The following is a 13,093-nucleotide window of genomic DNA, read 5'->3' on the forward strand; positions in this document are numbered from 1 at the left end:
TTGTATTCTTTATAGGAGTTATGAAGTTGATCGCTGTTTGTTATCTTCACCTCTCCATAATCCTGTGTATATACCATGCTTATGGCTTTATTTTAGGGGCACGCTGTGATCAACTTTAAATCTAGATTACCGTATGATGACTTCATATTTGAGATATTGCTGGATAATAGAATTTTGCTATGTATATTATTCTGTAATACTTTTAACCTCTGCTGTGGTCCAACCCTGGTATGGATGTTCTTGTTCTTTTTAGTGTGTAAGGAACCTTTTGCCTTTTCTGGTTCAGTGGTTCTTTTCTGGTTTGGTGGTTCTTAATACGATTTGTTATACATACTCGTACTTTATATTCCTTTTTTTTTAAAAGTCCTTTATACTTAAGGTGCTTTATGGTACAAGTTTGTTTGAAATCGGATGAGTTGTTTTAGATAAACTAAAATATTCGGAAAATGTGAGACGACAGACAAAGGGAGAAAGTTTATTTGAGCTCTCAGAGCAGGTGAGCAAAAAAGAAGAACTAGATTATTTTTTACTGCAACAATGAAACTTTAATAGAAATAAAACAATAGATGTGGACAATGAATAATTTTGAAGTGTTCAGTTATTGGTCATGGTTGGGGTCTGGCAGAAAACAAGACGTTTACTCCTCCTGGTTTAACACTCTTCTGAGGAGACTCAACAATTCTCTCTTTTTCTCATCTGTGCCGTGTTCTTTCTTACAATCGTCTACAAAGATATTACAAATATGTAATTCTTTACATTACCATAGCCTTACATTTACCATCCATCATTTGATGTTGCACTAGCACAATATAGTTGCCAAACATATCATATCGAGCTACAAAAATATCACAGAAATGTAATGATTATTCATATTACCCTAGCCGTATATTTCACAGAATGAAACTGTGCCATTCAGTTGACTGAAAGTTTACTGAAAGATTGGGAAAGGTAACTGAATGACAGACCTCTGCCATTCAGTCACTATTTCAGTAACTGTTCAGTCACCTTTCAGTAAGCATTCGGTCATCTTTCAGTAAGCATTCGGTCATCTTTCAGTAAACATTCAGTCACCTTTTAGTAAGCCTTCAGTCACTTTTCGGTAACTGTTCAGTCACCTTTCAGTAAGCATTCGGTCATCTTTCAGTATCTGTGCAGTCACTTTTCAGTCACCTTTCAGTAACCATTCAGTCACCTTTCAGTAAGCATTCAGTCACCTTTTAGTAAGCCTTCAGTCACTTTTCAGTAATCATTCAGTCATCTTTCAGTAAACATTAAGTCACCTTTCAGTATCTGCGTAGTCACTTTTCAGTAAACATTCAGTTACTTTTAGTAAGCATTCGGTCATCTTTCAGTATCTATGCAGTCACTTTTCGGTAAGCATTCAGTCACCTTTCCGTAACAGTTCAGTCACTTTTCAGTCACCTTTCAGTAACCATTCAGTCACCTTTCAGTAAACATTCAGTCACCTTTCAGTATCTGTGTAGTCACTTTTCAGTAAACATTCAGTTACTTTCAGTAATCATTCAGTCATCTTTCAGTAAGCATTCAGTCACTTTTTAGTAAGCCTTCAGTCACTTTTCAGTAATCATTCAGTCACTTTTCAGTAATCATTCAGTCACCTTTCAGTAATCGTTCAATTCCTTTTCAGTAATCATTCAGTCATCTTTCAGTAAGCATTCAGTCACCTTTTAGTAATCATTCAGTCACTTTTCAGTAAACATTCAGTCATCTTTTAGTAACCGCGCAGTCACGTTTCAGTTTCATCCTGTGTTTACCATCCCATCATGAAATGTAACACAAGCATTATATAGTTACCTATAACTTCATGCACAACATCATCTGCTTTAGCGATATTCAAAACAGACCCTTTCGTAAACTTGGCGATTTTAATAAGGTCATCAACACCTGAAAAGAGAGAAAAAATTTGCAATGTCCCAATAAATGTTGCAAACTTTGCATTATCTTCTCAAAAAGTGTTTTATAAATAAGTGTTACAAACTTTGTATTATCTTCTCAAAAAGTGTTTTATTCATACAGAGAGTGTTTATATTTACTATACATTCAGCAAGGTGTTCACACTCATTCATTTCAATCAAGACATATTTTCTTCATATTAGTATTTAGAGAAAATTCTCTTTAAAAAAAATAAGAAAGAAAAGGGAGAAAAGTCAAGAATAAAAACAACATTCAAGATCTATATAATGTACATTAAACACATGATGAATATTAAATTTGCTTATATTTTGATTATGATCTGAAATTAGTATATTATAAATGCTAGTGAACAGTGCATTAAGACGTAATAAGTGAATACTGATGTGCTTGTTTTCTTTTTCACCAAACAAAAATAGTTTTACGCAATGGCTGTGTGGTCCATGAGATGTGAGTATTGTAATAACATCTTACTCTCTGGGCTTTGTTCAAATTTTTTCAGTACTTCGTCAACCATGTTTTTGATACAAGTCCCAATTCTGACTGCTCTTCCCTCACAGCCATCAAGTGCAAGGACTTCATCTGCAAAAAAATCAATTTTGCTTGTAACACACTACTTCATTAGTTGATCGGCACTTTTTTCTCGCCATATATGATGGCCGTGGATGACGTCACAGTACATATTTCAGCGATATTGTTCAGCGTCGTATTAAATTCATACCAAATATGTTTTATACCAATTATCATGCCGTTCCTTCCATGCTAATTTTGACTACGGTTTTCTATGTTTACCTGATCAAAATATAGGGCTCACGACGGGTGGGACTGGTGAATAGGGAATGCTTACTTTTAGGCACCTGATCACACCTCTTGTATTTCTAGGCGTCTGTGTTTGCCCTACTTTCAATTTTGTATTCTTTATGGGATTAGTGATATTGGTAAGTGTTCATTGTCTTCACTTTTGATACATATTATCGCGTTAATATGCATGATATTACATTTGTTGTCAAAAATCAAATTTTTGAGGTTTGCACAACAAAGTGCTCAGGTTTAATAAATCTGACTGTGTTTATCAGAAATTTGTTTTAACATTATATATGAACTATGATTTCAAATCCAAAACGCTTTGAAGTTGATAGCTCTACGTAACTATTTCAAATAGATCGCATTTTGTGGTGGATATTGGGGGGACGCCAATTTCGGCAAGAAAAACTTTTAACATTGGCAGCAGGGATTCTAGTGATTCATTATTCACAGATAAAGAAAATCTTTTAGACTTTAAAGAGGATTTAGTAATAGTTAATAAGTGTAGGTAAGCTTCACGTAAACTTTCACTCAGGAATTTTACTTGCAACACTTTACCGCGATAATTCCATGATGTACCTACAAAATTTCCAAATCTTAGGATATGATTTCATGACCATTTCACTATATTTCATAGTAGATTTATAATGGAGATTTCACCATCGCTAATTCTAATAAACGTTTACTTGAAACAACTGAATGTTGAATTTTAACTGAAAAATTGTCAAATCCAAGCACGATTTTGTAATTTGTTTCATATCATAATATGTACATGTCGACATTATACTTTGCAAAAATGACTTTCATAAACAAGAGAGTCATGTGTCATATTACATGATTAAAAACTGTTTGGAGCAGATAACCGATTTTAATGAAACTCTTCACGGTGATGTATGAAGCGCGGACTTCAGCGAAGCCAGGCACAACGTGAGAGGGATAGTTGTTTTGGTGAATGTTTTATGATATTTTATCAATATAAGAGTCATATATCTCTTATCCTGCCATTTTCATAATGAGCCACAGTCTCAGAACAAGCCTCTTTCCGTTGTTGTACTATAGCGCATCTCGTGCAGTTGTCATCTGCTCTTCACACTTACCACGTGAACATTCAAATTCAACGGGAACAACAGCTGGTGTAATAGAAGCTGCATCTGAAAATGAAAGATTGGTCTTGAACTTCTTGAATGTTATAAACTACAGTAGCTTGGCATGTGTTTTATTCGAAAAGTCTTAATATTTTGTTCATTTGAGACTATCTGTCTAACCTTTTTTTTCATCCAGTTCTGCAAGCTGCACGGCATAATCCAAGTGTCCTAGGGCCGTTTCGACATCACCTCCACCTGTGAAAAGCGTGTGATTCATCTATGTTAGTGACTAATTCACCTTCCTTTCAAAAACTTGTGAATTTTCTTATTGTTCAAAAACGCATTGAAATAGAGATGACCTATTTAAGTCAAAGTTCAGGCAAATTGCAGCGTCAATTCATAGGAACCCGCCATGTAAATTTTATCAAATCAATTTTAAATAATTTCTGTGGGTATATCAGAATATATAAGTCACAAATAAATGTTTTGTAAGATTTCATACTAGCAAAAGTCTTATAATGTCAGCAATATATGTTTATGTTTGTATACTGCCCTGTAATTAAGCTGTCAAAATATAATTAAAAGTCTCCATGATTAAAATATTGTGTTTTTAATGAAGTACTCCATATATACCTGATTGTACATCTGAACAAATACGCCATATCTACCAGACTGTACACATGAAGATCTACATCGTATGTATGAAGAAGTACACCTATTTACCAGACTGTACAAATGAAGTACACAGTATAATTGTACACAAGCATAAGTATACAATATATCTATGAGGTTGTACACAGGAAGAAGTACAATGTATCTATGAAATTGTACAGAGAAAGTAGTACACATGAGTATCTATGAGGTTGTACAGTGGAAGAAGTACACAGTATCTATGAGGTTGTACACAGGAAGAAGTACACAGTATCTATGAGGTTGTACAGTGGAAGAAGTTCACATACTTCCGTCCAAAAGGGCCGCCAGATTCTTGCGCATTTCCATCAGATCGCCCTTAATTTTATTTCCAAGCTGCATTAATCTCCCAATCTTTTTGCTGTCTTGCAGGTCTGTGAAGGTTATCAGTAAAATGATTTTAGAGAAACTCAACATCTATTAACAACATTAAAAGGATTCACGAACGTGTTGATAATGTTCATCACCTGTCTTTGTGAAGCGCCAAGCATCCTTCCAATGTTGAATAGGGTCCCGCTAGAAGATGAATAACTTCTACATATATTCAAGATGAATCAATCATACAAATTTTGAAAATAGTATTTCGGATTTATATCTTACCTTTGAGCAGTGTTCTATAAAAAGAAAAGAAAAAGGGGATACATACTTTATAATGTGAATACTTTGACAACTTGATTTCATTGCAATTTGAATTCTGAGGGTTTTTTTAAATATTGTATTTCATTCTTTAAATGTTTATTTTTACCATTAACTTGAACACGATCAGTTGTGTTCATTGTGAGTTGAATGAAGAACTTGAACGTCGCGTTACTGAGACGGGACTACTCACCAAACAGCCCCTTTATGTCGTTAATTTCTCCAGCAACTATTGAAATGAAACCTTTGAGCGTTCCAATTTTGTCTTCGACTGCAAATTGCAATTAAACTTATCTTATTTACATATATATATATATACGTTTGTTGTGTTTTAAAGGAGACTTTAATGTATATGAAAGGAAAAAAAAACCCACTATTTTCCATGTTTTCACTGTCAATGTGATAGGTTGAGTACTTAAATCTATCAAGCGTAATATCTTTTATATATTTGATGGTGTGGTTGTTTTTAAATATAAAAATTGCATTTTGTTAGTGTTGACACAAAATCTTGCATTCTTTGAATTTCCGCAATATTCACTGTCATGATCTATTTGTATAAACTCCATCAGTGCCAACGCTTTTAAGTTTCATTCAGTATTCGCGGTCTTTCCTTTTACACCAAAACGAGAGACTCGTCCATTTGAGTTGTCGCATTTTCCCATGTGAAAGTTGAAGCCCTTATGGTGCCCTACCCTAGCCCCAGAGTTCACCGTGTAAACAGCTCTCAATTTACAATACATGATGTGTTTGCTTATATTTTTTTTAACTTTGAAATAGAACGAAACGTTATAAAACATCTTTATAGACCAGTATATAGTAAAAATAATGATTACATGCGGCAATGTCGGACTTGAGATACTTCACAATCTCCTGTGTCCCTGTTTGGATACAAGATACCACACGGCCCACCATAGGGCCACATTCCTTGAGGGCTGTAACAGCATCTGCAATATCAGACGTGAAGGAGAACTCAGTCATGCAGCAGTGTTAGGTGCACCAACATGTGGTTAGGTTTAATTTCACAGTACTCTCTACCTAAAACGTATGTTCAGTTTCGTTACTCACCCTTAGTACATTTCTCTGGAATGGGAAACGTTTTGGGTTCAATCAGTTTATCTGTTTTTTCAGCTGAAAGATCAGAACGTTAGATTTATTTATTAGGAAGATTATTTATATACATCACAATGCTGAACACTCATCAAATGCACACACAGAAATCGTGAGATATCAATTCAAATACACACCCTCCGATTCATGTAGCTTCATAAGCTCAACGGCTCCTGACATCATTTGCAAGATAATAGATTTGTCCGGCTCTGTAAAATGAAATGTTTGTATTTGACGATAATATCCATATATATATTCTACAATGCTGTTTTTCTTGTCATCGCTATAGTCGTCTACAATCAAAGCAACTAAAGATTTACCGTGATACTGTAATATACTACATTTGTAAGTAACATAGTTATCCGACTGTGCTATATATGTAAAACTTATACGGTACCAATTTTGATGCACCAGATGCGCATTTCGACAAATAATGTCTCTTCAGTGATGCTCAACCGAAATGTTTGAAATCCGAAATAATAATGAAGTTCTAGAGCTATTATAGCCAAAAACAGCGTGCCAAAAAGTGGAGTCAAATTCGTCTAAGGATAAGAGCTATGCATGAGGGAGATAATCCTTAATTTTGAAATGAATGTCTAAATTTTATAACAGCAATTAAATATACATCCGTATTTTCAAGCTAGTAACGAAGTACTTAGCTACTGGGCTGTAGAGACCCTCGGGGACTAACAGTCCACCAGCAGAGGCCTCGACCCAGGGGTCATAATGTAAAACTTATACGGTACCAATTTTGATGTGTGTATGTATATAATCCAAAATATAAGTAAAAAAACCACACATGTAATATTATAAAGTAAAATTAGAACGCCGAAAATAAATATATATATATATATATATATATATATATATATATATATTCTGTTTCTTTGGTTATATCTGAGGTTCTAAGACCAGAGACACAAACTCACCATTCTCTATTTTCTTGACCACGGCCAGGAAATATTCCAAATCGTTAGCAATGCCATATGCAATGCTGTTTTTCTTGTCATCGCTGTAACCGTCTACAATCAAAGCAACTAAAGATTTACCGTGATACTGTAATATACTACATTTGTAAGTAACATAGTTATCCGACTGTGCTATAATTAATTACAGGAATATAATTATTTTAATGTGGTATTAATATATTAACGGTTAAATAATTACCATATTGGAGCAGTAATCCTATGACTGTGATCACAAGCTTATCTTGTAGTGTGATTTATAATAATCTTACTGTGACCATGACATAACTATTCAACCGTGATTTAATCATATTACATAACTATTCAACTGTGATATAATCATCTTACCGTGACCATGACATAACTATTCAACTGTGATATAATCATCGTACTCTGATATGAATTATCTTACAGTGATTTGTATTAATTTACTGTGAATATAATTATCTTACTGTGATATGAATTATCTTACTGTGATATGAATTATCTTACTGTGATATAAATTATCTTACTCTCAGATTTGGTCAGAAATGCCGAACCCCAGTGGTTCTCTTCATCGTCTCGTTTCTGAATTAAAAACAAATAGACGATTTCTTACAAACTATTCATAAACATTGGTGGGGGTAAAACCAGGACAGAAGAGGGCAATAAACAAACAATACAGAAGGCGGTTCATAATAAACAACAAATGTTTACGTTTACTGTTATACATGAAGGGCTGTTCATAATAAGAGAAACAAATGTTAATGCTCACTGTTAAGAAGGAAGACGGTTCATAATCACATCATGAAATGTTATGCATACTGTAGTGTTAAAAAACAATGATCAAGCATGATATTCCAGCTTGAATCCATTTTACAATTCCTAACCGACCGAAAACATCTCTAGTCGAAGTACAGCAGGTATTTTCACGAAGCTATGATAGGACTTAGACGTGTCCTAAGTACATGTATGTTTTAGGACACGTCTTTGTCTTTAAGTTAGTTTCTCAAAGCTTTCCTAAATCTATGCCTCGCCATTAGTTCGTCCTGACTTTAGGTCAGCATAACCCTTATCCTCACTTCATCCTAAGTTTGTGTAACCTTGGCGGCAGAAGACCACAGAAACCGTGAAAGGACATTAATAAGAGACAATTACTTAAATAACTCACAAATTAAAGGAAGAGCGGTTTGACTTGTGTCGGAAAAACGATTGTCCAATTATTTTTATCTATGACATTGGCATGAATACATGTTACAAGACAAAATACATTTATATTGGTTCGATTTTTAAGCTACGGTATATTTACAAAGGTATTGTGTGCTTCAGTGATTCCGCATTGCATTCATCGAGAAAAATGAAAATACCGAACAGTGATCAATCTCATAGCTCCTATAAGGAATACAAAATTAAGAGTTGGGTAAACGCGGACCCCTGAACATACCAGAGGTGGGTTCATGTGTCTAGGAGGAGCAAGCATCCCCTGTTGACCGGTAACACCCGCCGTGAGTCCTATATCTTGATCGGGTAAACTGAGTAATCAATAGTAAATACCAGTGTATAAAGAGTGGTCTAACAATAGGTATAAAAAAAAACGTCAGAGAGCATTTGACCCATTGACATGTTTTATTGGCAAACTAGATTGTTACAACAGTAGATGTGCGAAATGCTGATTTTAAACAAGATGGTTGAAATTCCTGTAACATCAACTTTTCTGTCAGTAGCCTGCGTTGATTTAAAAACTGATCGTACGCATAACAAGCTTTTGCGTATCGAATCATAAACACTATATACAGGTGATAATGGGATATTGCTACATAAATATAGGAAGTTGACAAAGGAGAATTTTTAATAGCTTTTCAAAACATAAATAAAAATGCAAGACAATTTTCGTCATTGCATGTACACAGTTGGGAAGAATAATAACATGAGTAGCATTTTGAAGTAACAGCAATTAAATAATTTGGAAAATGAAGTTATTCAAAGGACATTTCATTTTGACCACCTTTTCATATAGACATGTCTGTTAAAAAGATTTTTTTCATGTGAATAGAATAATTGTAAATATGGTAAATTATCATTAAACGTAAAAGGTAAACCTTTCCTAGAGAATGAAAACATACATCTCTTGACCAACATAGTAATACGATTAATAATATTTTCATGTTCAGTCAATGGGCCAAATATTATTGTTTGTGAATCAAATAGCACTCTTTTTCCCTGTCGTTTGTAATATCCAAAAAGACAGGCATGACCAAATTCTGGCAACAAATGGACAGTTAACAAATAGATGTGTAGTGTGTTCTGGTTCTTCCGAACAGATGGAGCAAACCTTGTTATCTAAAATTTTTATCTTATGCAAATGATTATTCGTACCTATAATTCGGTGTATTATTCTGTATGTAAACCATATCAGTCTTTAGTGGTAAACATAATATTTCTGTGTACTTTTTTCCAATTAAATGTAGATGGTAGATCTAGGTCAAGTTCCCATTTTGATTCACATATTGTATCTACATATGTATATTCTCCTCCGTTACTAAGGTAGTCACATACAGTTCTAGATCTTTTTTTATCTTTAATTAATATTTTAATAGCTATGTACTGATAGGGTTTTAAGGTTTGGTTTAATGTCAGATGTCGAACATCTGCCCAAGATCTTAGTATTGCTTTCTTAAGCCATTCAAAATAAGTAAAAGGTTATCTTAACTAAATGTTCATTGCAGATGTATTCAAACTTAATGAAATCACCATCTTTATCTAATGGCTCTGAGACTAAAAGAAAGCCTTTGTCTTACAGTTTCTTATAAACGGTTGTTTTCTTTTGTATCTTAATTTTGTCATTGTACCATAAGGGTTCAAGAAGAACTTCATGCGAGTTTTTAAGTTGAACAATATTGATAAATTCAGTAAAGTAAAGTTTCCTTCCCAAAAATATTACTGGTAGAGAAAACTTTTTACCTAGAGTAGTCTGGTCCGTATTGAAAGAAATGTGAGATATTACATTGTGTAATTTCTCAGAATAAGTTTGACCATGCTGAGTTTTTGATGAGCAATCGCCTTATCCAAGTTAATTCATAAGTGATTTGATAAAAATTACTAAATTGATCATTGTACCTTCACCTCTGTATTGTTTTCCTTGCTATTTTATAATTTTTGTATTGTTTCCTTGCTAATTTATAATTTTTGTATTGTTTTCCTTGCTATTTTATAATTTTTGTATTGTTTTCCTTGCTATTTTATAATGTTTGTATTGTTTTCCTTGCTATTTTATAATTTTTGTATTGTTTTCCTTGCTATTTTATAATTTTTGTATTGTTTTCCTTGCTATTTTATATTTTTTTTCCTCCACAAATAAATTTTTAAAAAGACAAAGGAGAAAATTTGAATGTTTTAAATTACGTGATATTTCACTAGATTGTTTGTAGACAAACAAGGTTCGAGACTTGTTTACAAAACGTAGAGTTAAGGCTAAAACATTGCACTTATCCTTATATTAAGAAAGTTCAAATTTTGGTTGTCAACTTAAAATGATTATGTATTTAATAAATGAATCAAAAAGGACCTTTTTTCAAAAAAACAACAACAAAACAACCGTGAACCAGTCCCTTTAAGATATGACTCATTTAACGAGTACAGATTTCGTTGTGCAGTGTATTACTGGAATTGACCTTTAAAAGAGACAAATAACCCCAGCTGTATTACGGGGGACTTTTGAGTCGAAGTGTTTATTTGAAACCGAATCCGGAGGTGCTTCCGCTTAAATTCCGCTCAAATAAAAATATTCTCGCCAACCGAGAAACATTCTAACGAAAAACAAATCCAAAGAATATAATGCTATATAAGAAAAATCATTTCTGTTAAATTAGGTGTTTCGTTATAACACCGTAATTTTGCAAATTAAACTCGATTTTGAATGATTTTGTTGTATTCGAACACGACTTTTAAGGTATTGCTTGACGTACGTCAATGACGCAAAATTCGAATATGAAATTGTGTCCCGTCACCTTTACGGTGGAATCTATAAATGAAGAGGTATGACCTTTATTCATGCATATATATATATATAATAGGTACTCAATTCTAGTATGGCGAGTCCCGTGGGGATCTGGGCTAGAATAGTTCCTCAATAGCCCTTGTTTGTCGTAAGAGGCGACTAAATGGGGCGGTCCTTTTAGATGAAATCGAAAAAAAAAATCGAGGTCCCATGTCACAGCAGGTGTGGCACGATAAAGATCCCTCCCTGCTCAAAGGCCGTAAGCACCGAGCATAGGCCTATTTTTGAAGCCCTTCACCGGCAATGATGTCGTCTCAATATGAGTGAAACATTCTCGAGAGGGACCCTAAACAATGCTGGGTATACAGTCAATCAATCAATCAGGCAACGCTCTGCGTGCAAAACACCCATTCAATCTGTGAAAGGAACGGTTACCGGTATGTTGACTGGTAACTTATATATATAAACACAAAACACTCTACAAAGGTGTTCAATACACACTCAAGCGTATAACGAAGAAAGCAATATAAATCTTGATTCAAAATTGGTGAAAACTGTTTATTTTCATATATAATGAAAGAAATCGAAAATGACCACACCCAAAGTCGAAGACTATATTCCTAGTGTTACCACTTAATTCTGTTGTCGCTTGAAGTATAGACGAGGTTTAAATCTACCATTCGATATTATATTTATCAATTTCTTGTAATTTTCTGAAATATGCATCTCTGAAACAAATCTCAAAAGCGACATTTTTTTTCAAATATGAAACAAATCTCAAGAAAAAATACTGTTTTATTTTGTTTCAAAATCTAGTTTTAGACAATGATTGGAAAACGTATTCTTTTTCATTATTGAAGTGGTCAAACGACGTTGATTCCTCATGTTTTAAAAGAAGAATTGTATCAATTATTGTAAATTCGTTTAAGACAAATTTCCTTTTCTTTGCTTGCAGGCATGCTTTTGAACGAGACTTTACGTCAACCATTGCTCGCAGAAGCCTACACCTCTTTCTAGTAGACTTTTCAGAAACATAACTATCTTAATAACGATTATATCACTGGAGAGGTGTTGCGTAAAAGATGCATGGAAATAATTAAAATGATAAAAATCACAATTCCATATTTCACATGATATGACATTAAATCTCTTTATTGGATATTTTTTTTAAAAACCATTTTCCAATACTTTTACAGATGAATCTAAAGGATTTTGCAGTGTTAGTAATCCCATAATTAAAACATGGTACATAATAATTATATTCAGTACAGAGCTTTCGTAAACTTACTTCCAGAGAACGAGCCGCCGCAACAGCCAAAAGACCAAGGAACAACAAAGCAGTACGCATCTTTGAGTTGCTAGCAATCTGTGCTGTGCAACAACACCAGTGCGCACATTTATACCTCCCTCTATTTCGAAACTTCTGATTTTTTTCTTTTCTTTTCTTTTTGGTTCAGTAGGTCCATCTCAGATTACTATTTGTGTCTATCAGATTTTGCAATAAATATCTTGTGGGAGTTAAAATAGATATATGAGGCTTTAGAAATTTGGGGGCTATTTAAAGTTAGTATCGGGTGACTATCGATGAAAGAAATTAATTCAAATTCGCTGTGCCATGTTTTGAAAAAGTGTTGAATAGATATGAGTTTTGAACAGATATAATCATCGTAAGATTTTTATTTTTACGTCATTGCAAGTAAGAAAAATACAGTAATTTTGAAATTTTTCAATACCTTTCTTGCCTTATTTGTCATCATATTTAGAAATGAAGTGAAAGAAAAGTAAACAAATCAAGTCGTAATTATAAATACACAATTAATGCTCTGTTACCGTGAAGAACATTAGGCTCCTAGTCAGTCGATAGACTTAAATTTTTATACGCACCTGTTCATCACCTG

At 33.6% G+C, this 13,093-nt stretch overlaps 1 protein-coding gene across 1 annotated transcript; it reads right to left on the reverse strand.

Moving 5' to 3' along the window:
• Positions 1–522: 522 nt before the first annotated feature.
• On the reverse strand, positions 523–12,629 carry LOC125680779 (uncharacterized). The gene is made up of 15 exons (XM_048920548.2): positions 12,484–12,629; positions 7,732–7,786; positions 7,184–7,276; positions 6,392–6,463; positions 6,213–6,275; positions 5,981–6,091; positions 5,341–5,418; positions 5,112–5,125; positions 4,979–5,027; positions 4,781–4,885; positions 4,002–4,076; positions 3,834–3,887; positions 2,407–2,514; positions 1,816–1,905; positions 523–723 (listed from the first exon to the last, which is right to left on the reverse strand). Exons 1-15 carry the CDS (start codon positions 12,541–12,543, stop codon positions 638–640), a joined length of 1,113 nt encoding a protein of 370 aa, XP_048776505.2. The 5' UTR covers positions 12,544–12,629; the 3' UTR covers positions 523–637.
• Positions 12,630–13,093: the final 464 nt, after the last annotated feature.

The sequence above is a fragment of the Ostrea edulis genome, chromosome 2, assembly GCF_947568905.1.
Source record: "Ostrea edulis chromosome 2, xbOstEdul1.1, whole genome shotgun sequence".
NCBI classification, from domain to species: Eukaryota; Metazoa; Mollusca; class Bivalvia; order Ostreida; family Ostreidae; genus Ostrea; species Ostrea edulis.